Below are 26,986 nucleotides of genomic sequence, written 5' to 3'. Positions count from 1 at the left end.
CTCAGAGAAAGGAAACGGATTATAAGTCAATTAAAAATAAAATGTCAAAAACACAAATCAGGTTACATGGTGGACTGCAAGTAGAAACAAAGCCAGCAAAATCAGTATAGGGAATAGCAAATTTCAACTTTCAGGGAGGCCCCTTAGGCTGGTACAAGCTCTCAAAAAACTATCCAGAGAAGAGCTGCACATTTGGAAGCAACTATATCTGAAGAAGAGATAAAGAGAGAGAAATAATATGCACCCACTGGGTGCTGAGAGGTGCAATACGAAAGCATTATTTGACGACTTCAGTGCACACACAGTGTGTTGTTGGGTGAGGTAACCTCAAAATTTCTTCATACATGAAGAAAACCCATACCAGACACTGTATTTCTGACAGAAATGAAACATTATTTAATACATCAAGGCATTTTACATATTGTCTCATGTTACCCTAATAAACCTATTTTGCTTTTTCCTTTATTTTTTTGTTAAGTTTTTATATTAATTCCAGTATCATTGACATATGGTTTATATTAGTTTCAGGTGTACAATACAGTGACCCAACACCTCTATACACTACTCAGTGCTCATCACAATGACAACTGTCCTCTTAATCCCCTTTACCTATTTCCCCCTTCAGCCCCAGCTCCCCTCAGGTGACCATCAGTTTGTTCTCTGTAGTTTTTATAAGACTATTCTTATTTCAAGTCATAGGCTGGTAAACGTCTCTTAAAAAGTGTCCTGATTTATAGCATTTGCCAATTCCATTGTGTAAATATAGTCATCTTGGCTGATTTTAAGCCATCAAGGGTTTAACAACCAGCTGGTAAAATTCCTAGCAGGAACTAGATATAGAATATACTACTTCAAGTTACAGTCATTTATGATGAGGAAACTGACTTCTAATTAAAGTCACTTGTCACACAGGAGTGAAATACGAACTCCGGGTCCTGAGTTTTTTCTTTTCTTTAAGATTTTATTTATTTATTCATGAGACACACAGATAGAGAGGCAGAGACACCGGCAGAGGGAGAAGCAGGCTCCATGCAGGGAGCCCGATGTGGGACTCCATCCCGGGTCTCCAGGATCACACCCTGGGCCAAAGGCAGGCGCCAAACCACTGCGCCACCCAGGGATCCCCTTATACTATAATTAAAAGAAGCCAAACTTCTCTTTCATATGCAGTCTTTTTAATTTTTTTTTAATTTTTATTTATTTGTGATAGTCACAGAGAGATAGAGAGAGAGGCAGAGACACAGGCAGAGGGAGAAGCAGGCTCCATGCACCGGGTGCCCGACGTGGGATTCAATCCCGGGTCTCCAGGATCGCGCCCTGGGCCAAAGGCAGGCGCCAAACCGCTGCGCCACCCAGGGATCCCTCTAAGAACTTTCAGATCAGTGGTTTTATTTTCTCCAGAATCACCAGATTTTGAAAATCCCCCCCTTTTTTTCTTTAAAGGTCTAGATTATTAACATACTATTCCTTTAGAATAAGTACTTCCCAAATCAAATATTTTGGTGGCATCTTCAAATTCATTTCCATAAAAAGCACTAAAAAGACAAAGCTTTTCCCACGTTGATACGTATTGGCCTATATTTTCTTTTAACTCTTTTTTACTTAGTTATATTTTTCCTATTTAAATCTGTCACCCAACTGGAGTTTATTTGGAGTGATATTCAATAAAGACATTTATTCCCCTAATATTTAATCAATTCTTCTGGGTTCCTTTACTGAAATTCTATCACTGATTTTATTCACTCATAAACTAAATCCATACTCAAATTGTGCTTTCTATTCTGCTCATTAAGAATCTGGTTTTGGGATGCATGGGTGGCTCAGGGGTTGAGCGTCTGCCTTCAGCTCAGGACGTGATCCTGGGGTCCGAGGATCCAGTCGCACATCGGGCTCCCTTCAGGGAGCCTGCTTCTCCTCTACCTGTGTCTCTCGTGAATAAAGAAAATCTTGAAGAAGAGGAAGAAGAAGGAGGAGGAAGAGGAGGAGAAGAAGAATCTGGTTTTGGGAGAGGGTGCACTAGTAGCTCAGTGGGTTAAGCACCCAACTCTTGATTTTGGTTTAGGTCATGATCTCGGGGTCCTGAGATCAAGTTCCATATGAGGCTTCATGCTTAGCAGGGAGCCTGCTTGAGAGTCTCTTTCCCTCTCTGCCTGGCACACACACATTTATGCTCTCTCTCTCTCTTTCTTTCTGTATGTAAATAAATCTTTAAAACAACAACAACAACAAAAATTCTGCTTTTGGATGCTTCCCCACTTGGTTATATACATACAGTGTGGAAGCTGGGAAAAGAAATTCCTTTTTTTTTTTTTAAAGGATGGATTGATTGATGAGACAGCCAGCATGCATGTGTGCAAGGGGCAGAGGGGCAGAGGGGAGAGAGAATCTCAAGCAGACTCCCCACTGAGTGCAGAGTCCCACGCGGGGCTTGCTTCCCCCCTCATTCTGAGAGGAGACCAAGAGTCTGGTGCTCAACTAAATGAGCCACCCAGGTGCCAGAAGAAGAAAATCTTTTAAAAAGGAAAGGGATTGGAAGTGAATTAGGCCTACAATGTAGGCGGAAGAAAGCTCTTAGGCCTATCTGTACTGGACTGTCACTTTAACTTGTAGCTTGGGTACCAGTCTTTTTGAGGAGTGATATTCTGCTATGCCTTTCTTGATAACAAATTTAACAATGATAGAGTGAAACCACAGTCTCATAATAACAAATGTAAAAAGATCATGGTGAGATGGTAAAACATAAGCACAATCAAATTTTTAAAAATCTGTTTTTATACCAGGATCTCCTTTTAATTACTGTAGCTTTCTAGGTTTTATTATCTGTTGGCACAAATACTCCTGTTTACTCATCATCTTCAGTGATTTCTCAGCTATTGTTTTTCACTTATTCTTCCAGGCTTATGCAGGTCTTCATAAATTAATTGGAAAAAAAACTGATTCCTTGGGGCAGCCCAGTGGCTCAAAGGTTTAGCGCCGCCTTCAGCCCAGGGCGTGACCCTGGAGACCCGGGATCGAGTCCCACATCGGGCTCCCTGCATGGAGCCTGCTTCTCCCTCTGCCTGTGTCTCTGCCTCTCTCTCTCTCTCTCTCTCTCTCTCTCTCTCTCTCTCCGTGTGTGTGTGTCTCTCATGAATAAATAAAATCTTAAAAAAAAAAAACCTGATGCCTTAATTAAGACTTCTTGTTTAGAACCTGCCATACTGTCATTAATTTCTCTTCCTTTGTGTACCCGAAGAAAAATGCATACTTTATTTCAAAAGGGATCTATATAATTCTTTTTTTGGATTGGAATTTTTATTCACTCTTTGAGTTACTAATTTTTAAAATCAGAATATGTAATTCTTATTAGTTCTATTCGTAAATACTTTAAATTTCTATTCTGTGTGAATGTAATCATTTTTCTTACTATTCAGTCCAACATTTTTGCTCTGGTGGAATTTCAATGGATAGAAAAATTAAGACTTTTGCTTGTTCTTTGGACATCTGTTGCTAAAATGTTTATTTATCCTAGTCTAAACTATTCCTATTGAAAACAGTTTCTAAACATAGAAGTCCTATGACATCTTTGGCACATTTCCAGTGTTTTTTACTTGAAGTCTACTACAGAAATATCACTTATTATAAGGCTCAAGAAAAATGACCTATCTCTAAATAATCCATTATTCACTCAGCTAGAATCTCCCCGAGGTTATTATTTTCTTGTACTCTTTGAACCTTCAGAGACTCAGCTAAGGAACTATTCTAAAAATCTAGAAATGATGTGGTATTTTTAAAATGTGCATGAACCCAGGAGTCAGAAGACCAGGGCCCCAAACTTGACTTGGCTACTTAGTTATCATTATAATCGTGGTCATATTATTTAACCTTTCTAAGCTTCTGTTTTTTCACTAGAAAATGAATGGGTTGAATTATATCTCAACCATGGGTATGTATCAGTAGAAACAAGAAAGTTGTTTTTATTTTTGTTCTCCTCTCCTCCTCCCATAAAAACATTCGCAGCCCGTGCAAAAGCTATTGTGGCAGACTTTTCTTCTCTAGCGAGACGTGAATCTGGGGATCAGCATAGGATAGCCCTGAAATGAAAATGTGAATGCCAGTTCCCTACATACGTGGGCGCAGGGCCTGAGGGAAGTCAACAACTACATATGGGTATATAACCATCTTCCCTGCCTTCCTAGAAGCTGAGCATAATCTCATAAGGGGGCTGAATCCTCCATACCCATGAGGCTGAGATGGTGGGAGAAGACAAGGACCAAAGGGGCCCCCTCCTAATATCTTAACTGGGAGCTAACTAACAGAGGCTCACAAAGGCTGAGACTACTTTCCCTTCTCCCACTCTTGGGATTACTCTTTAAAGCACTAACTGTATGGCACACAAAGAGATGTAACTGCACACTATAGATACCCAGCAGCCAGAGATGAAACAAAAATATTTACCAACTTAAATAATATAGGTTTCAACACACCAAATCTATTTCAATTAAAAACAGAAACTAAACAAGGATGCAGGCTCTTGCCTTATTTAATGTCAGGAGGTAAAGGGATAATATAAGTAAATGTAAGAACACACAAAAGTTAAAAAAAAAACACACACACACACAAAAGTTAAATTATTGCTATAAATATTGAAAAAGAAACAAAGTTTTCTAAATCAAAGCAATAATCACCTAGAAAGGAAAATGGATACAAATGTATTCACAAATATAAAATCAGTTGCGATAGATTTTTTTTTAAGATTTTAATTATTCATTTGAGAGAGGGAGAGAGGGAGAGAGGATCCGAGCAAACAAGGGCTTGATCCCAGGACCCAAGCTAAAGATAGATGCTCAAACAACTGAACCACCCATGTGCCCCTAGTTGTAATAAATTTAATAAGGAAAACCTAGGACTTAAATAGAGGAAACTGTAAGAACCTTTTTTTTTTCTTTTTAAAGTAATCTCTACACCCAACCTGGGGCTTGAATTCATGATCTTGAGATCGAGAGTCTCATCATGCTCTACTCACTGAGCCAGCCAGGTGTCCATACAAGAACTCCTTAAAGGAAATAAAAGAAGAGGGATCCCTGGGTGGCGCAGCGGTTTGGCGCCTGCCTTTGGCCCAGGGCGCGATCCTGGAGACCCGGGATCAAATCCCACGTCGGGCTCCCGGTGCATGGAGCCTGCTTCTCCCTCTGCCTGTGTCTCTGCCTTTCTCTCTCTCTCTCTGTGACTATCATAAATAAATAAAAATTAAAAAAAAAATCTTTAAAAAAAAAAAAAGGAAATAAAAGAAGATTTGAACAAATGGAAAGACCTATTTATGGGTAAGAGCATTTTTATGATAAGGGTCAATTCTCACAAAATTAATATATTAATTATGACAATTTTAATTAAAATTTCAATACTATCTTTCTCAAGTTGTACTGGATAAAACCATCTTAGAGTGTACATAAAGAGGATTAAATATCCCCCAAATGGCTAAACAAATTATTTTTAAAAATAAAGAATATTTTCTAAATCAGAAGACAACATGACTGTAATCAGAACACATTAGAAACATTCCATCAAAATATAAAATGACTATACCAGAACATAATACAACAGTATAATAAATTCAGTAAACCTAAGTACAGATAAATCAGATTAATGTAAAACATTAGACAACCTCCCCAAAATCCCAGAATAAGAATTCAACATGGGCAAAATCTGAGGGAAGAGGATGATTTGTGTAGCAATAATGTTAGAATATCACCTGACTATTCATCTGAAAAGAATACATTATATTCAAAAACCAAAGTCCAGATTAACAGGATATTGAAAATTAATTTTTTAAATTTTTTTAAGTTTTTTTTTTTAAAGAAAAAAATTAGGGGTCAACACACAGAATCCAGGAGAGAAAACTGTTGGCCCAGATAGAAAACCCAAAATTATTTTTAAAAAGACGAATGCATTCAAATAAAAATTTTAAAATTTAAATATTTATAAGGCAAACAATGCCATAAATGAGCTAGGAAATAATTTGGTAAAGAATGTAATGTAGGTAGCAGCTCATAAAAAGTATCCTCTTAGAAATTGACAAGATAATAGAGAAAAATTGGCAAAAGAATATAATTAGGCAATTCATGTAAGAACAAACCTAAAAGAGACCACATGTGAAAAAAATATTAGTATCCAGAAAATGCAAACCAAAGTAGCAATAAGCTTTCATTGTATACACATCAGACTGGCAAATATTAAAACAAATAATCAGCTCTATTGTTGGCAAGGTACAGGGAAACTGAACACTTAACCTATTGCTGGCGGAAATGTAACGTCTGCCTCATACAGCCGACTAAGCCGAATGAGAGGAACATTCCAGCCCCCATGTCACGGCACCACAGATATTAATTTCTTTGATCTACAAGCTTTCCGTGCAACTTTCTGATTATAATTTAGCTTTGTACGACCTACCCCACAAGGAGAGGAAGGGACAGCCAGCCAGCTCCAGCATTAACACCCACTTGGCATATTTCTCATTGTAAATTAGTCAATTGGCAAACATAAAAACTTGATTCTGTCGGACTGTTTATTATAATTCCGCCTCCTGAAAAAGATTGCATATCCCTTCTCAGCATTGAGGCAAAGTCAAGTTTTATGACCTGATCCCAGTCTTCACTGGCCTTCTCTGGCAATTCCTTAAATCACAATCAAAATCTTTGGAGTGAGGCCCGGGCATCTGTGGGTATCTGACAACTCCCTAACATGATACTAAGGTGCAGCCAAGGTTGAGAATCCTTGCCTATTCATTTTAAGTGAAACAATTAGTTCTGTACAATGATTTTACTTAAAACTAATTCTGATCAATAACAAGTTTCAAAAATACCATAAACACAGAAACCTGTTTATAGAATAATCACAAATAACATTCATCAAGCAATTTGGAGAGTGTTCAATAAACGCATGTCAGGGGCAAAGCTCTAGGAAGCAAAGTGAAAGATCAATAAAACAATTCAAAAACCTAATTTTAAGAAGTCATACGTGGTTCTCTCCCAGTTTGAACTAGAAATCTCCACGAACTGATTTTTCTCTCGTGGTTTCTGCCACTAGGCTTTCTTCGCCGAACCGTGCCCCAGACCACATATCCTGGTGCCCATCAATCCTCTGCCTTTCATTATCCACAATCTCAAGGGGTGAGGTTTCAGTGATGAGAACTCAAGAACCATTGTCAATTCCTCCCCATGACTTGTACCCTATTACCGGTCTAGTCACCAAACCCCATGGTACTGAAAGGAATCCCCCCTTCTTTTTTCTGCATGGTTAAGTTTTGAGTGCAAAAGAATAATCTATGCAGAATCCCGAAAAATCTTCCTTCACATCCCTGCTTCTTAGCAAATGAAATAACAGCTTCACATAGCAGCCAAAGTGACTCTCCTCTATCGGAACCTCGCTAGGCCCTACATAGCAAATCATGGAAATGCATGCCTCTGTATGCTGCATAAAAATGCACCACTAGCCTTACCTTCAGGAGTGTTACTAAGGCCATTTTTATTGGAATCATCATTTTCTTTTCTTCCACAGTCCCCCTATAATAAGAATGACTCATTCATATATTGCTCCAAAATTTTATGTGAAACTTTTAGTTTTTCCATTTTTTTAAGACTTAAAAAAAAAAAGCAGTTTTAAGGGGCACCTGGGTGGCTCAGGCGGTTAAACATCTGCCTTCAGCTCAGGTCATGATCTCAGGGTCCTGGGATCCAGCCCTGTCTGCTTCTCTCTCTCCCTCTGCCCCTTTCCCCCCTCCCTGCTCATGCTTGCTCTCCCGTTCTCAAATAATCCTCTCTCTCAGACAAATAAGTAAAATCTTTAAAAAAAAAAAAAAAGCAGTTTTAGGTTCACAGCAAAATTGAGAGAAGGAACAGAGATTTCCCGTATACCTTCTGGTCCCAGGCATGCATAGCCTCCCCCATTACCAACATCTCCTACCAGCAGGTACATTTGTTACAGTCGATGAACCTCCACTGACACATCATTATCACCCAAAGGCGATCGTTTACCTTACAGTTCATTCCTGGTGTTTTATATTCTATAGGTTTGAACAAATGCATCCATCAACATAGTACTATTACAGAGTAGTCTCACTGCCCTAAAAATCCCCTGAGCTCTACCAACTTATCCATCCCTCCCCTCTAACCCCTAGCAACTACTTTTCTAACGGCCTCCAGTTTTACCTTTTCCAGACGTCCTATTGTTAGAATCCTAGAGTATGTAATATTTTCAGACTGGCTTCTTTCACTTAGTAATAATGCATTTAAGTTGCCTACAAATCTTTTCACGGCTTGACAGCTCATTTCATTTTAGTACTTAATAATATTCCATTGTCTGGATGGACCACAGCTCATTTACCCACTCACCTACTGAAGGACGTCTCTGTCACTTCCAAGTTTTGGCAAATGTGAATAAAGCTGCTCTAAACATCAGTGAAGATTATTTTAAACAAAAAATATACATTTAATGTACGTAATATAAATCTGTATTTTTGTTATACTGTTATTAATAGATATTAGTTCATCCTTCATTTTTATGAATATTTTCACTACTTTCTGTACCACGTGTCAATAAATATACGTATTGTCTCTAAACTATCCGTATAATTTTCTACTATGAACTGCCATCACATTTCCAATTAATTATCTTCTAAAAGGAATAGGTCAGACAGTTTGGAATTTGGCTTCTACAGTTTTCCCCAAACAGATTTCTCTTGAATTCTCTTTTCTAAAAACCCTTAACACTTTACTGATTTTAGCAAATTTTTTAAGTTGGGAAATAGCATGCTTAAACCAACTAGTAGACTCAGAAGAAAATTGTAAGAAATTCCACTTAAGCAGTGTCCTGGACATCACGCATTAAATATTAGGTGGAAGGGGCACGTGGGTGGCTCAGTGGTTGAGTGTCTGCCTTTGGCTCAGGTCATGATCTCGGAGTCCTGGGATTGAGTCCCACATCAGGCTTCCCAAAGGGAGCCTGCTTCTCACTCTGCCTATGTCTTTGCCCCTCCCTATATAACTCTCATGAATAAATAAAATCTTAAAAAAAAAAAAAAAAAGACGAGGAGGAATAATCAAGAGAACAAAACCCATTCCATCCTGCAAAAGGCCAGCAAACTATGTCTCATCAATGTGATGAAATTGTAAGCATGGTTACTTCAAGAAAGGAACCCTAAAAGAGTCTTATGGCCAGTACTGGAACACTGGAATAAGCCAGAACCCAATGATTTGGCGCCTAACTACTAATGTATGCCAGATACCTATCAGTTGTCACATTTAAAACATTTAGCAGGAATCCCTGGGTGGCTCAGCAGGTTAGCGCCTGCCTTTGGCCCAGGGCGTGATCCTGGAGTCCCGGGATCGAGTCCCACGTCAGGCTCCTGGCATGGAGCCTGCTTCTCATTCCTCCTGTGTCTCTGCCTCTCTTTCTCTCTATCATAAATAAATAAATAAATAAATAAATAAATAAATAAATAAATAAATAAATATTTTTAAAAAATAAATAAAACATTTAGCAATCAGCATAGAGGGGCGATTGGAATTGACTCTGGCTGTAAAGATCAGTACAGCCATAAGGATGCATAATGGCTTAACATCAACAATGCCAGAGGTAATGAGAAATCTAGGAATGGAGGCAGAATGTGGTTTCTAAAGAATCTGACAACAGGTAAAAGGCACCATGAAGATCCATGAAAGAACAAGATTTATGTTAGCAAACATGCAAAGTCTAAGAAGAGGAAGTACAGGGGACATGCTGTAAGAGAGGTGTCTTGAGTCTTTGAGTCCAAATTGCTCTTTTGGGATGAGAATTTCATTCTCTTGAGGAGCAAAGCAGTTTCATATTTGAAGGAAACAGAGTCACCGAAGAGTTTGATAAGGCAAGGCTCAGGAAGGCAGAAATACCAATTAGTAGAGGTGAAGGCTCTGATCTCCATTCCTTGACACGAGAAAGAGAAGCAGCCCAGATACTAGAACATAAGAACTAAGTCAGGCCAAAGCTTATAGTGAAGTTGGGCTGATGCTGAATTGTCTGGACTAGTGAGCTAGGGCTCTCCAAAACTCAGTATCTTTGCATTGGAGAGGACCCAGGGCCTAATAATAAGACAGGGTTTGGGGGGTTTTTTAAAGAAGATTTATTTGAGAGAGAAAGAGAGCAAGTGTGTGGTGGGGAGGGGCAGAAGGAGATGGAGACAGAAACTCAAGTAGACCCCACGCTGAGAGCAGAGCTGATGCAGGGTTTGATCTCATGACCCTGAAATCATGACCTGAGCTAAAAGCCAAGAGTTGGGTGCTTAACCCACTACACCACCCAGGCACCCCAAGACAGAATTTAGACACAACTACAACAAAAGGTACAAATGGGGAGGTTATGACATCCACGTTTATATAACAGCAAGTCTGAAACTTGCCACATGTATTACACTGTCTTTAAAAATATATATATTTATTTGAGAGAGAAAGTGATTGCTAGGCCACAAAAGCAGGGAGAGGGAGAAACAGACTCCCTGCTAAGCAGGGAACTTGAAGAGGGGCTCAATTCCAGGGTGGGATCAGAACCTGAGCCAATGGGAGACAATTAATGGACTGAGCCACCTAGGTGACCCTACACTGTCCTTTTTTAATAATCTTAGACACCTATGAATATTTTGACCATTCATCTTAGATTTTCCCAATCTTGAATTTTCTCATTAAATTATATGTCTTTATTCTAATATTTACCAATATAAGATATTCAAACCATAAAACCAAATATTTAATGAGAGAATCAGCTTACTTCTCACAACACAAAATGTTCAGTCTTGAGAATTAAGTATATGTGTCAAATGATGTAAACCTAGCTTCAGGAGTTAAAAATCTGTATATTTTTTAAATGGATAAAGCAGGCCCATGGTTCCTAAATTCAATGATGTCTGCAGCTAGGAACTCTAAATTCAGGGACCATCACAGAGTTCATACTGTTCACTTAGCACAATGAGTTGGCTTCTTTATCTAGGCTTCATTTCCTAAAACAGACAGATTTCTCTGAGGGATGAGAGAGTATTTTGGCAATAGGCAATAAGTGATTCTTTTACAATGTGATTAATTTTAACTCTCAGTGGTTACATCTCTGAAATTAATGTCAATGAGAATATAAATTACCCTACCAAATTCATTTATAGAAACCTAGTTCAAAATCTCCTTCACCCCCATATCTTTGTTCCTGCCTCTTAAGTATTTCTCATATCCGTGATTAAATGAGTTAATATTTTGTGAAGCACTCAGAAGAGTACCTATTTATGTAGTAGGCATTATATTACGTTTGCTTAAAAAAAGAATTTTCTTTTCGTCCTTTCTTTTGTTCAACCTTCATCTCATGTCTCGTCTACTGCAGTCACATCCCAACTCTCCTCCCACACACATAGTACGTCCCTCTCTCTCCACCCCCACCCCATTCCATGAAAAACAGAAGTCTGATGAAATTATCCCAACTACTTTCACAAAGTCCATCAATGGTTCTGCATCTGTTTTAGGTTTAAGACAAAATCCATAGGAGGCTTCAAGATTCCATGTGCTCTGGCCCCTGCCTACATTTCCAGCTCATTCCCATGCTTCTCTGCTCCAGCCAAATTGGTCATATTTCCTCTACTGACCAACATGCCATATCCCTTCTGCATCCAAACTGTTAACTCTGTCTTCCCTCAGATTTTACACAAGTATCACCAGAGATCAGGGAAGACTTTGAAATATGAAGAATTAAAGGCTGTTGGCTAACAAATTTGGCATGTAATGTACAATAACTATACTCTGTTGAAAATACTGGGTTAACATTACTGTGTTGTATTTTTGAAAGTTACTAGCAGAGTAGATCTTAAAAGTTTTAATCACAAGGAAAAAAATTCTACCATGTGAGGTGATGGATGTTAATCTCATTATGGTATTTGTATTTTGCTATACAAAATACAAATATATACATATATATATAATCATTATATTATATGCCTTAAACTTATACAATGTAATATGTCAGTTATATCTCAATAAAACCAGGGGAGGGTGTTGGGTGTATAATGGGGTGGGTGTTCTTACTGCTTTTTCACTTATCTGAACCCCAATTTACTCTTCTATTTAAAAAAATAACACTATCTACCAATAAGTAGATAAACAAAATGTGGTATATCCATACAATGGAGTATTAGTCAATCATACAAAGTAATAAGATACTGATACACGCTACAAATAGATGAGCCTCAGAAACATGGTAAGTGAAAGAAGATGGTCACAAAACAACACCTAATAGGATTGCATTTACATGAAATGTCCAGAAGAGGCAAATCCATAGAGACAAGCAATAGATAAATAAGTATGAGGCTTCTTTTGGGGATTATAAAAATGTTCTACAACTAGAGAGTGGTGATAGTTGTACAACTTAGTTAATATACTAAAAGCTACTGAATGATACACTGTAAAAGGATGATGCTATGGTATGTAAATTATATATATGTTACATTATATCATAAACCTATTATTTCTAAAATGACAATAATAGCTTGCCCCATTAGATTTTCAAGATGCTTACAAGATATTTAATGAATGTATATACACATAATTTGACTGTGCATAAGTACATAATAGGTACTTACCACAACACCAGACTCATAATTACTTCAATAAATGGTAGTAGTATTATTTTAATCAAGCGACACACAAATTTTAACTAAAATTTAGATAAATGCATAATTGTGCTTTTGGGAGCTGGCATTTACTATTTTTGCAATCTAGGAAAAACATCTCTGAGCATTAAAAACTCTGAACTTTGCTCATTGAGCAAAAACCCAAGTAATTTATGCAGATTGTTTCTTAACATACCGTATCTTATTCATATTTTAATTTATAAAAACAGTGGTTAAAATGTCAATTCATCTCTTCTATGTCTATGATAACAACTGAATTTTTTGAAACACTAGCTGTCATAAAATTATATATGCAAAATAAATTCTATAAATATGTTTACAAGAGTATTATATGGATAATGCATATGTGACCTTAATTAACATTGCAGATACATAACTGGATAGATCTCAGTACTGAATCTTGCATTGTCTTATCAATTTTAGGGAACTAAGCCAATCTTTTAATGATAACATCCTCACTACACAGCTGGTTTAACAGAATGTTCCTGATTCAGTTTTTAAAAGAAGTAATGCCTAAAACTGTTGGCACAAAGACAAAATCCTGAATTTAGGCCATATGAATGTCACTTCATTGTTGTTACTGAAAGAAATAAGCTCAACTATAATCAAACTTCAGCAGCACTGCATCAACATTCCGCCAGCTAAGCAGGCCTTGAAACCAGAGGGCCTCTAATGATTAATATAAAACGTAGCATTAAAAAAAAAAAAAAAAAAGGTAGGATTTAACAATAATACAAATCGTGGGAAACGCATCTTATAAACATGAAACATTATTATTTAATGATAAAGAATTATAACATGCACTGCTATTAAATTATGCTCAATGACAAAAATTTAATTTTCCTTTTTCCTTTTTCTTTAAAGAGAGTAGGGAAACATTTGAAATATATAGTTTATTTAATGGGAAAACAATTTGCCATTTCTATTTTTTTTAGACAAAAGCTATTAATAAATTGGGGTTTTCTCTATTCTTCCTGAGAAATTCACTAAATAGATTTTAATGCTAATTTTTAAAAATTTACTAAGGTATCATTTTATAAACTCCTGCTTTAGGAGTTACTCTCCTTAGAGACATCACTAATATAATAATAAACACATAGTAGAAGATATGTGCCATATATATGCCATATATCTATCCTTTTTCCTATTATTAGTCCATTCCAACAAAAATGACTACATCTCCAAGTTTGATCTTAGTTGCCCGCACAGCTACCAGAACTTAATCAAGCATTAAGTGTATAAAAAAGTATTAAGTATGCAAAGAACAAAAAAGACAATCTATGCCCTCCAGGAGCTTCCACTCAAGTAGTGGAGAAAGTCATGAATGAGGTGATAAGCATAATGATGATACCGTGGTGATACCATGATGTTTAAGGTGAAGACCAGAACAGATGAAGCATTAAGTATCCCATCTGGAAAGGATGAGTCTTCAAAGACAAGAAGAATTGATCGTGAAGCAGACAGAGGGCTGAAGGGGTTAAAGGAAGCGCATTCCAGGCAAAGGTAGCAGCAGATACAAAGGCACGGCATGCTCCAGGAACTGGGCAAGCACAGCAAGAAAGGAAGGCACAAAATGAGCAAGGGCTGGATGACAAAAGGTTTCATCCCATGGGGGATAAAAGACGGAGACGGGAGGAGCGGGCTTTTAGAAGGAGCCTTTGGTAGCAACATGGAAGAGGCTAAGAAGACAAAAAGGAAGCTCTGGCAATAATCCAGATGTTAATGAAGAGAGGCCTGAACCAAGTTAAGTGGCTCTGGGAACAGAAGGCAGGAGAGACTAAGGAAACTGTAGAAGGTAGGACAACACATTTTGATTAAGTGGCTGGGGGCAGGGGAGTAGGGGTGGCGGGTGTAGGTGGTGTATCCGTGAGAGAGGGCTGTTGATCCACACCTGCTTTCTGGCTCAGGGAGACTGTGGGTGCAGTACTGTCTACCATGGTGGGGAACATCCTGTCATTCAAAACTGAACTCAAATTCCTTTCCCTGTAAGTCTTCTCTGTCCCCTGTGGTTCCATAGGATTCCTTTGGTCTCCGTACTCCCCATTCTTGTCACATGTAACAGTCACGTGGTAAGTCATGATGCATATGCAGCAGCACTCGGTTAACTTCTCACTGTTAACTTTATATGCATATTTACTCTCTGACAAAACTAGAAGCTCCTTATGAGCCAAGATCACATTTAGTGGTTTCAGTACAGTATATGCTCAATCAATGTGAGCTGATTCAAGTGCTGGATTATGAAAACAACCCCTGGAAGAGAGAGGTAACTACCGTCCTTCTCTAGGGTCTTAAAAATATTTTTATCTTCTCTCTCTCCTTTTTAAATACAATAAAGGGCCAAGGGAAGATTTTAAAAAGACTTCCACAGATACTGGTAAAAGAAAAACAGTCTCCCACTTTTGGGGCTAGAAGGACCTATTCAGGGTCTTTGGTGAACAGTGAGACTTGGTGAACAGTGAGAACAGTCTCTCCTCTCCATATTAACCTATTGCTTTACAACAGTAAAAACACCTTCACGAGATGTGGACCATGACTGCCCAAGGGCAACGGGATGCCCACAAACTGAATCATTAGAGTACTAATAGCTAACGACAAAGGCTTTACAAACATCTGTTTTTGGTTCACTTCTGGATTCAGGGAATGTGATTACATGAGATTTGGCTGTTGCTGGTTACAGGGTTAGGGCAATGACATGTAGAAATGTTTAAATGGTCACAAAACAAAATAACCACATAATTCACAAGTATCTAAGCAAACTAAGTTTTTACAAGACAAGCTGCTGTGATATAATCTAATGCACTGTTCTGATACAAGAGCCCATTAGTTAGAGCTTTATTATCACTATAAACCTGTCTTACTATTTTTAAAAATTACCTGGTAAGGATGGAGGAAGGAGGGACAAAGGGGCAAGAGAGATTAGAAACTACAGTCGGTTTTAGTAAAAATGCATTCTGTATTACCCTTTTAAGTAGTAAAAGTACTTCATTTAAATTAGTAATTACAATTCAATTATAATTCTCCCAATATTTTAATTCACTTAGAAACTTTCCTAGAACTAAGATAACTTTCTGCCATCTGGCACAACAACATATCCATATGGAAGAATTACTTACAGATCAAAAATAAAAGAAACACGGAGATTGTAAGTGCAGTATATTTGGCAAAATACAAATCTCTTCAAATTCTATTCTGTAAGGCTTTCCCTTAAGGGGTTTTCTCCCCCTATATCAACATTTGGCCTTTTACATTATTTGCTTACAAAACTATGCTAAGTAAATATTTGGGTAAAGAGTTAACTGGAAAAAATTAAATTTAGGTCTTTCATATTTTATTCAGTAGTTTGCTCAGACTCAGCAGCACAGTTGGGAGCAAGAACAACTCAGTTCTAATTCCAGTTCTTTGCCACTGTATGACCTTGGTAAAGTCACATTTTTTCCCCTATGTTTTAGTTTTCTTTGGCCAAAACAGACATTACAACAGAATCTTTGCTTGATTACTCCATTAGTTTGATATCATATTATTATGATAACTTTGACCAAAAAAAACACAGATTGTGGTAATAAATCATTTCTAGAAGTGCTTTCAGGTCTTCAGAGAAAAGTACCACTGGAAAATACTAGAAATACTGAACAAAATCAGGATTTCTGCCAAATTCACATATTGGGAAGGGAGTTATGGACAACATGACAACTCAACGACATTAGTTTTACTGACCTACCTGAACTTTGAATTTGAATGTTCCTTATCAGAAAATTCACTACATACATGAAAAATCCTCATAGTAACTTCAATTACAGGAGTAGGGGAGAACTTATGAGAATTATATTAAATCATCTGATGCTTTCAGACAGCTGATGTTGCTTCAAACAAACATTCTGTCCTAACAGAACTGTGGAATAGTACTGGTATCTGAGAACCCTGCAGAGGTCGGAGTCTATCTGTCATTTCCCCCCCTATGTCGGACCAATGGAGAGAAACTTTGCCAGAACCATACAAAAAATTAACAAGAAAACCAACGCTGGTCAATTTCAGTCAAAGACTATTTAACCGCCAATAGTACAACTGCCCAGTGTGTACACATCCAGATTTTCTAACCCTCTCACTGACTACCATCCAAGAAAATATTCCTCGTGTTATTTTCAACAGCTCTGATTCTATTTGGATTGGTCTAAAGGATTAGCATGCAAGGAATGGCCATGATCATACATCAGCATTTCTCCCATTTAGGAATATATATACTTACAGCTGCTGCTCCAGGACTTTAACAAGGACTTTATGCTAATTTCAAAAAGCACAGAATCCTGTAGGCTCAACATTGTGTCTCAACTGGGCTGCTACAGCAGCAGCAGCAGCAGGCTCCGGTTTGTTGATCTATCTCTCCAAGCCGCTGTCCCTTCTCCTCTCCCAGGCAGCAGAGTTTTGGCCCACAGTGCTTTGGCTTCATTACCATGCAGTCTCGCAGTGACGCACAACTATAGTGGAAACGCTGCTGAATGCAGATGAACTATCCAGTTGAATAAAAGCTTACAAGTTTATTACAAGTGCCCTGAAGGACATCATCACCTTTCTTTAGGTAGGCATACACGTGGCCGCAAGAATCTTTCTCTGCTTCTGCTCCCGGGCTTATCAGTTTTGATGAGCTGTGTGTCTCGGGCTGCCTTCCCTGTAGTCACTACTGACTGCTAGTAAACACACAAGGGTAGAGCTCTGCCCTTGGATGCCAACTTTTCTCACTTAAGGGCCTAAGGAATAAAAATAAATTCAGGTCTGGCCTAAGAGCTTTAAATCTCTTCCTATAACAGCTGACCAAAAAGAAAAAAAAAAAAAAAAAAAAGACTCAGGGGTATTTATCTCACTCCAGTATCAGTTTTCTCTAGGTGATTTTAGTAGTACATTCTCTTTGCCCTTCTACCTTACTACCCCCCGAACAGTAAGCAGTGACTTTCTCAGCAGGGTTATGATACCGAGTCCATGGCCTCACTGAACCCACCAGAGAGAACGCTGGCTAAATGGGATGAAAAGATGATGTAATGAACACTGTGGCTGAGCCCCCATCGGCCCTCTAAAAACTGCTCAGCTCAGGACAAAGTTTCCTCTGCTTCATGCAACTTATTCAAAAGAGGGAATTCTGTTATAGTAATGGGATTATTTCAAAATATAGGGCCTTCTATTCTTAATATAGCACATAATTCCCCTAGAAAAGCTTACAGTTGGAATATCAATGAATAGCGAGAAATCTTCTGGTCAAATAAAATGCACATTTTCAAAACTTTATTCTATAGAAATGGTTTTGAAAACTGAACTGGCACTGTTAGGAGCCTATCTTGCTCTTCAAAATAGTAGGAAAATTTCATCATCAAACCCAATAAATAATATTTTATGCTACTGTCGGAAGAAAAAGGTCTTGACCTCATAATTAGTTTACTGTGACTCTGAAGGGCAATGGAGCATGTTTTTCCATATGTGGCAATATATTTGTATTGACCCATTTATGCTACTGTATCCTTTAAATATCACAAGGAATAAGTAAATTCAGTGATCAAAGTCACAACTGAATAAATTTATTTGTAGCCAAATGGCTAGGCACTGTATTAAAAGCTAAAAGAACATCCTTCCACACACTAAGAGAAAAAGATAATCCTATCCATTAAGACAAATTCAGTGGTAATAGTACTGTTGGGAGTTTCATGTAAGGTCTGTACTACTTCTGAGTAGTTTAAGAAATATGGAATAAGTGGGCCATTCCTACTCCTGAACAGATCCCAAACCTAAATTCAAGCCAGGGCTGCAAAGGCTAATCACACAGACCCCCAATACCAAAACACATTGTTTGGGTCCATATTCTTGATCGGAGACCCCTCCGAATCAGCTAAGAGCAGGGTTTCCCCTGGTCAGAGGAAACACAAATGACTCACAGTGTTACATGAATAAAGGGCATTCCACAGTCCAAAAACACTACCTCCTACATTCCATTCCTGTACATTAACAATGTATTAACAAAAGGCTCCGAGCTGTACACAGACCAGTTTAATTTTTAATTAAAGTATTCTCCAAAGTGATTTGACAATACAACCCTCTTTTCATCACAGTTGTTAACACATTAAGGGAAGAAACTGATCTAGACCCAAGCAAACTATACTATTAAATGTCAAGGTTCAGAACTGAACCATGTCAGCAAGCAGACAAGTTGGGAGGCGTATACCCAGATATTTTGCCATATTTTTTCTACCCTTATTGAGCTAAGCCTACTTAGCCTCATATAAATCTTAAAAGCTACTCAACACTATTTGGCCACAATGGCCCACCAAAGTAGCCAAAGTTCATTCCTAGCAAACCTTTAAAAAGTGTAACTAGCAAAACTGTCATAGAACACATCAGAGTATGAGAACTTTTTTGAGTGGGGGTAGAAGTTAAATAATAGGTGATTTTCTCTAAAATCCTTAAAAAAATGTATTTTCTTTTGCTTAAGTTTTGTCTATATGGATCTAAAAGAATATATCAGGGGCACCGCAGCAGCTCAGCAGGTTGTGCATCTGCCTTGGGCTTGGGTCTGATCCTAGGGTCAGATGGAGCCCAGCATCAGGCTCCCTGTTCAGCAGGGAGCCTGCTTCTCCTTCTCCCCTGCTTGTGCTGACTCTCTCGCTCTCAAATAAATTAATAAAAATCTTAAAAATAAAATTAAATAAAAGAATTTATCAGATCCTAAAGTTTCTATTATATCTAATCAGTCTGTTACTATGTATATACAACTACAGAAAATAGTTTCTCTGGGACACAGATGTATAAAATTATTTACAGGGCTTATTTTTCGAAGTTTTACTGTACATCAGGATTTCCCTATAGGCAGAGGGTGGGTGAAAAAGGCACTTTCCATTTATATGTGAAATAATTCAACAAGCCTGTTACATGGGCAAAGCCTGGGCTCTGAACTTTATTCTGAAATACAAAGGACAAAATAAGTAGTACTACTATTCCAAATAGGAATCACAAATTTACCAAAGTTTAATGAAATAAGTATTTCTTTTCTAACCCTTCCCAAAATTTTTATCACCCAAATCACTTAAATATTAATCAGAACTACATATCCACCCATAACTACATGAGCCCAACAATCCTTTTAGAAGACTAAGATAGCAGAGACCTATAGTATTCTGAATGTTTTCTTAATCCCTCAATTACAAATCATACTTTTATACACAGATAATAATATTCCCATCATTCTTCAAATGACTTCTCTATTTTTAACCTATCGATTAATCACAGAAACACAGAGCCTAGAGCTTCTTGCAAGCTTGCCAAAGACCAGTCAAAATATCAGTCTTCTATTTTATTCCTTCTATAAATTCAGAATTCTCCAAGTTGTATTATATATATACATTTTTTTATATCCTCACCATAGAAAGATAGCCATGGGTATCATTTCTCAATGGTATATACTAGGAAAGACAGAAAAGTCTACTTTGTATAACTTCCTTTAACTATATGCCTCTCTGTCTTTTAGGTTATAATAAAAGACTGCTTTTAAATGATAAGATTTAAAAAATAAAAATAAAAAATAAAGTAAGATTTAGAATATTTTTAAGAATTTCACAATTTCAATATTACCAGCCTTTGCTGAGATCCCCTTTGCCTAAGCCAGATAATATAAAGCACTGCATACAAAAGATGACCATGGCAGTTCTCTTGCCCTCAAGGAGTTAGAAAGTAGGTTTGCCACTTCCATTTAATCAATTTCCACTTAAGTCTATGTCCTTTTCCCTGGCATTTTAAGGATTCATGGAATTAGTCCCTTGCTTTATATTTCTAAGTAGAAGGAAGATAGAGGTACATTCTAATATACCAAAAGAATGTGTGCCAGGAGAAATTCTCAATAAATCCTTCAAAAATACTCCACTTAGATATAGTAAATGTTCCCCAATATACAATGAAGTTTGGATTTAATGGAAAATATCATACAATTCACCGAAATTTATCCAAAAAGAAATAAAAGTCTTTAGTTATTAACATCCTTAAAAAGGGTGAAAATATAAGCATTTTATCCCTTATATTAACACTTTTTAAGGTATCTCAAAGTAATACACTGATATCCAAAACAATTATAAAATGACAAAAACCAGAAACTTGGCAAGTTCTTCTATATAAAATGTCAACCATCCCATCACTCCTAGAGGCTTCTACAGCCCTAGAAGTTTTGGCCTCTTCAAAAGTCCTTGTCTTTCCTGGAGTTTAGAAAAGAGACCGAAAGGCTTAAGGAATGGAGAGAAAGATGCTCTCAGTGCTATTAGGTAATTAATACTACACATGAAATACAAGGAAGAAAACAAAGTGGGGAAATGGAAGAAATAGGTGATGGAGATTATGGAATATACTTGTGAAGAGCCCTCGGTGATGTATGGAAGTGCTAGATCACTATCTTGTACACTTAAAACTAATATAACACTGCCAGTAAATTCCACTATACTGGAATATAAAATGAAAATAAATAATTTTTTTTAAAAAGAAGAAAAAATGGTTTAAAAATTACTTTTATTTTTCTTTGGATTCTTGTTAAGTAACACAACAAAATGTTAACAGTAATTATCTATAATTATATCAGTAATTAACATTTACTTCTTAGTGCTTTCTACTTACTTCTTATACATTTTCCAAACTTTCTACAACGCATTTAACATCTTAAAACTTCACTACATAAAGAGAGCAGGGTTCCCTCGGTAAATGGCTGGTGCCTAGAACTAGAGCACAAACACACATGATAAGCCTACAACATCTTTTCTAGGGCCAGGAAGTAGGAAAGCCTCCAAACACAAACTAAAGTAGGTGTATCAAGAGGATATGGGAGCCAACTGATAGAGCTGCCAAGAGCCAAAGCTGTAGTAATTTGAATAACAAAATAAACAATGTAGTTTTGGAACATAACCCCAAGTATAAAATAAATATCCATGAGTCTACGCTGATATAAATAAATAAGTAAGTAAATAAGAGACAGGAGACAAATCTCACACTGTACAGAAGAGTTAATCTAGCAGGTCTGTTATCCTTTGACATGTTTGCTTACAAGGTCAGCTCTTAGCTAGCATTTAAGAACTTCGATTTTAAACAGCCCCACCATTCCCAGAACTAAAAAGCATGTTCACTATGCCTAAACTGTCAGTACAAACAATATTAGTTTATACTAAACATCTGCTTTCTTTCAGGGAGCCTAAAACTTGGGTATGTGCCAGGCAGCAGATGCCTATGTGACCAGTCCCAATAAAAACCCTGGGCACTGAGTCTCTGATGAATTTCTCTGATTGGTAACATTTCACCTGGAATGTCGCAGCACACTGCTGAGGAATCAGTTGCCTTCTCTATAATGCCACTGGAAGAAATTCTGGAAGCTGGCACCTGATTTCCCCTGAATTTTGCTTCATATGCCTTTTCACTTGCTAACTTGCATAGTACCTTTCTGCTGTAATAAATCACAGCTGTGAGTACAACTATATGCTGTGTCCTGTGAGTCCTTCTAATAGATCATTAAGTCTGAGAATGGTCTCATGGACCTGAGACATATTCAGAAGAAGTCCAAATAATTTATGTAGATAATTCACCCTCAAGAAGAAGGAGCATTAGTCTCAATCAACCCTTAAAAGCGTGAGCTATACTTGGTGACTTCCTTCCAAAGGGTACGATATAGAAAGCAGGGAGAAAAGAGTAATTTTATTGTTAGAGACACCTGAGATCAAGGTTTATACCATCAGTGATGAGAGTACAGAGTCTTGATATCATCATGATGAAAAGGGCACTTTACCTCTATGCTCTTCCTACCAAAAAGCCATTACCCCAGTTTAACTATGAAAAAAAAAATTAGATAAACCTAAACTGAAGAATCTACAAATTACCAAACCAATACTCTTCAGCATTATCAAGGTAATTAAAAACAAGGAAAGCCTAAGAAACTATAATAGTTGAATACCTAGGGCATTCTGTAGATACTTCAGAAGGGCAATGGGCTAAGTACTACATTAAATCCTTCTTAACATGGTTTCAAAGGATCCAAAACAAGCCTCAAAGGATTAAGCTATCTGTGAGTACTGCCTTCAAGAACAAAGAATTACATTCATTAAAAGAATGTAACAAAATCTAGCTCTCAACAATGTCACATTTATAATATCCAGTATCCAATAAAAAATTGTATTTAAAAACTATTAAAAATTACCATTAAATTATTTGTCAAGATGTAGGAGAATGTGACCCATAAAATCAGTCATTAGAGATCTAGAAATAACAAAAATGATGGATTTAGCACATGTGCTCTTTAAAAAGCTATTATAGGGGGGCCTGGTTGGCTCAGTTGGTCAAGTGTCTGCCTTCAACTCAGGTCATGACCCCACATCTGGCTTCTTGCTCAGCAGGAAGACTGCTTCTCACTCTGCCTGCCACTCCCCCTGCTTGTGCATTCTCTTTCTCTCAAATAAATAAATAAACAATTTTTTTAAAAAGTTATTATAAATAGGCTCAAGGACTTAAGAAAAAATAAACATAATGAGGAGAAAATAGAAGACATAAGAAGCAGACTCAAAGGACACCAGAGCGGCTCAGTGGTTGAGCATCTGCCTTCAGCTCATGGCATGGTCTTGGAGTCCTGGTATCAAGTTCTGCATCAGACTCCCCACAGGGAGCCCACTTCACCCTCTGCCTATGTCTCTGCCTCTCTCTCTCTCTGTCTCTCATGAACAAATAAATAAAATCTTAAAAAAAAAAAAAAGAAAGAAAAAAGTAGACTCAAATAGAACTTTGAAAGGTAAAATACAATCTATCCATAACAATAAATTCACTGGATGTGACCAACAAAAGATTAGATTTGGGGGAGGAAAAAAAATCAGTAAACTTGAAGAAATGGAAATAAGTGAAGAAATGGATCCAAAGTGAAGTGCAGATGACAAAACAATAGAAAAAAGAATGCTCAAAGCCTCAGTGATTTTTGGAACAACACCAAACAGCCCAACTTATGTGTAATTGAAATCTGAGATGAATGAACAGAAAATACTCTTTGAAGAAATAATAAACTTTCTAAAATTGAGGAAGACTATAAACCTACAAATCTAAAACTGTTATCAAACCTGAAGCAAGACTAAATATACATACAAGAATAAAAACAAAAAAAAAAAACCCATGGTTAAGAGACACCATAATCAAACTGTCAATAACCAATGACAAAAAAAAAATCTTAAAAGCAGTCAAAGAAAATAGTATATTACATATAGAGGAAAAGGAAAAGTCAACACAGATGTTTCAGCTGAAACTATACAAGGCTCTATCCTGGGCACTAAGTCTCTAATGAGTTTCTCTGGTTGGTAACATTTCACCCATAATGATATTGCTGAAAAGCTTCAATCATAAAACCAATAACCTACAATTTGTTTTGACAAATTTTACTTACTTATTCATGAGAGAGAGAGAGAGAGAAAGAGCGAGAGTGCACAAGCAGGGAGAGGGGCAGAGGGAGAGAAGAACACAGGAAGAGGGAGAAGCTGACTGCCCACTGAGCAGGGAGCCCTGCTCCATCCCAGGACCCAGGGAGCATGACCTGAGTCCAAGGCAGTCGCTTAACCGACTGAGCTACCCAGGCAGCCCAATCAATAATTCTATACCCAGTGAAAATATCTTATAAAGATAAAAGCAAAACTTTTCTAAGACAGAGAAAATTGAAAAGAGTCTGTCACCAACAGATTTGCATACAAAAATGTTAAAGGAAGTTCTTCAGGCAGTAATAAGATTATATAAAATGAAAACCTGAGTTCACATAATTGATGAGGAATGCCAGAAAGAAAGAGACCCTTTCTTTCTCATTTTAAGTTTCTTTAAGTTAATTGCTTAAAGCAGAAGCGGTTAACATACTGTCAGGTCTATAACATATGTAAAAATAAAAAATGTGACTACAATAGCACAAAGGATAGAGGGGAGAAACAGAAGTATAACATTTTAGGATCTTACATTATATAGTAAATATTATGCTATAATTTGAAAGTAGACTGGGATAAGCTGAACTTCATTTTGTAAACTCTGGACCAACTAGTTTAAAAAAGAAGAGTTTTTTTTTTAGAAAGTCAATAGTGAAATTATAATACTAAAAAAATACAATTAATTCAAAAGAAGGCAACAAAAGGGGGAGAAAAAACAAAACAGATGGGACAAATAGAAAATAATAACAAGATACATTGAAGCCCAACCATATCACTAATTACATATCAATTGTCTAAACACTGTTTGGAAGCACCATGCCAAGTGCTAAATGAGAATTTAGTAAATAAAACAGATCTTTGTGCCCTTGGGAAGGTTACGATACAATGGTGCAGATAAAGAGTGGGGGGGGAGGGGCAGGGGAGTGGTGAGTCTCTACATACAAACATGCAAATAAAAATTACAAATTGTGATTGGGGATGTGAAAGCAATAAATTGGGTCTCCTGACACAGAAAAACAGACGAGGTCCTGCTGAGTTCGTGTGGTCAGGGATGGCCACTCCAAGGGGAAGATATTGAATCTCAAATCTGTTCAGCAGGGTCTCTCCTAAAGAATGAATCTTTGCTTAAACCCAAAAAGGAAAATAGATTAAAATCAAAGTAACTCTGGTTGACCAAGGATTAGGGTACCAACGTCATACCCACTCTTTTTCTTTCACATAAGGTTTGCAATGAAATACCCAGAGGGCTCCAAGAAATACTGAAATCGTTAACTGGATATTGTAGAAGAGCTCTGAGCAGAAACAAGGGGAGACAGACCAGTTGTCTGGTGAGGTGGAGAATGGACTTGAGGAGAACCTCCCCTGAAGAGAAAGACAGTGACTAAAATAATCCCTAGTACACTTAAGTAGTTAGGGAAAAAGCAATAAAGACAGGAATGAGAGATTCCAATTTTTTCCTACCAGATACTTCTTGTTGGTGACTAATAGGATGATGGGGGTGGGGGGAATAAGGCTGAAATACTTAAAAGTGAACCTGAGCTTTACTAGTGACTGTGTGGACTGTGGCACTGAACATGGAATAGCCAGACATATGTCACACCAAGAAGAGCTCAGTCTAGATCAATCCAAAGTACAAAAGCGACGTCAGGACTATAGATAGGAGGAAGATACAGACAGAAGAAAGCAGACAGACCCCACCAGCTCTCTCGCTGTCCTCTCCGTTGATGGAGGGGGAGGAGGGAGGACAAATTCATTATTTTCAAGTACCTGCCAGCCAGCAATAACCATAAATTAATGGATTTACCTGAAGTGAAGAAAAAATCAAACCAAACAGAGAGAGAGACACAGACAGACAGGCAATAATTCAAATACAGCACTATGAAAGAGCCAACAAAATAAGCAAGTCAGTAATGAAGGGAATCTGCTCCTGAAACGGACCGGACCAGAATTCCATCTAGGTTTCTGGGTAGTAAGGTGTCAGGTTTTGTCCACATTAACTGCTTATTTTAGGAATGTAAATCAAGTTTCTGAATTAATAGTTATAAAAGGATTTCTAATAAAGGTAAGTTTTATACAAATGTCACAGACTAAACCAACGCATCAATATATTCACAAATTAGCAACATGAAATCTATAAAGAAGCATTTTAACTACACTCTATCATTTTGGGAGTGGTTACCTATGAAGCAATTATATAACTTGTGTATGCTGTAAGGTACAATTACTGTTACCTTCCCAACATGAGATATTTATTAATAGTCCAACTTGTTCTTAGCTTTTGGTTTATTTTTATATATTTCACCCATTAAAAAAAATTGCTTCCTCTGCTTAAAATGAAACAGCCCAGACCCTGTAATCATACTTTCTTGTCTTCACAAACCATACCAATTTGCTATTACGTGGTCCAGTGCTAAGATATTATTATTTCTTGAATGAAAATAAAAGTTTGTGAATATATTTAAAATTGATTCCGGAGATCCTTATCTGGACATGAGAAATTATTTTCAATTGCCTGAAATAATTTTTAAAGATACTGTTAATAAAAACTCAGATTTAGAATTTTATAGGGATGCCTGGCTGGCTCAGTTGGAAGAGCATGCAACTCTTGATCTTTGGGTCATAGGAGTTTGAGTCCCGTGTTGGGTATGGAGATTGCTTGAAATAAACAAAACCTTAAAAAATAATTAAAAAATAAAATTTTCCATTCTAAAGGCTACTCGTTATTAGATTTGTATTTTTGGGCAGCCTGGGTGGCTCAGTGGTTTAGCACCGCCTTCAGCCCAGGGTGTGATCCTGAAGACCAGGGATCGAGTCCCACATGAGGCTCCCTGCATGGAGTCTGCTTCTCCCTCGGCCTGTGTCTCTGTCGCTC

General features: G+C 37.3%; 1 protein-coding gene across 14 annotated transcripts in view; it reads right to left on the bottom strand.

Annotated features, from left to right (window-relative positions):
• Positions 1–26,986, bottom strand: part of FRYL (FRY like transcription coactivator) — a 253,042-nt gene that overhangs the window by 146,506 nt on the left and 79,550 nt on the right. For 4 of the 14 annotated variants that reach the window (XM_072749039.1, XM_072749040.1, XM_072749042.1 and 1 more), the window contains exon 1: positions 16,917–17,079. The exons of 7 other annotated variants lie outside the window; for them this stretch is intronic. In XM_072749039.1, coding sequence (XP_072605140.1) covers positions 16,917–16,989 — 73 coding nt within the window. In that variant the 5' untranslated portion in view covers positions 16,990–17,079. Of the gene's footprint in view, positions 1–16,916; positions 17,345–26,986 lie in introns of those variants that run through there. 3 more of the 14 variants (XR_011999899.1, XR_011999896.1, XM_072749041.1) reach the window with 1 other exon arrangement.

This window comes from Vulpes vulpes, chromosome 2 (genome assembly GCF_048418805.1).
Source record: "Vulpes vulpes isolate BD-2025 chromosome 2, VulVul3, whole genome shotgun sequence".
In the NCBI taxonomy this organism is placed as follows: Eukaryota; Metazoa; Chordata; class Mammalia; order Carnivora; family Canidae; genus Vulpes; species Vulpes vulpes.
Note: the sequence above shows the minus strand (reverse complement) of the source record. Positions and strands in the feature narration are given on the sequence as shown.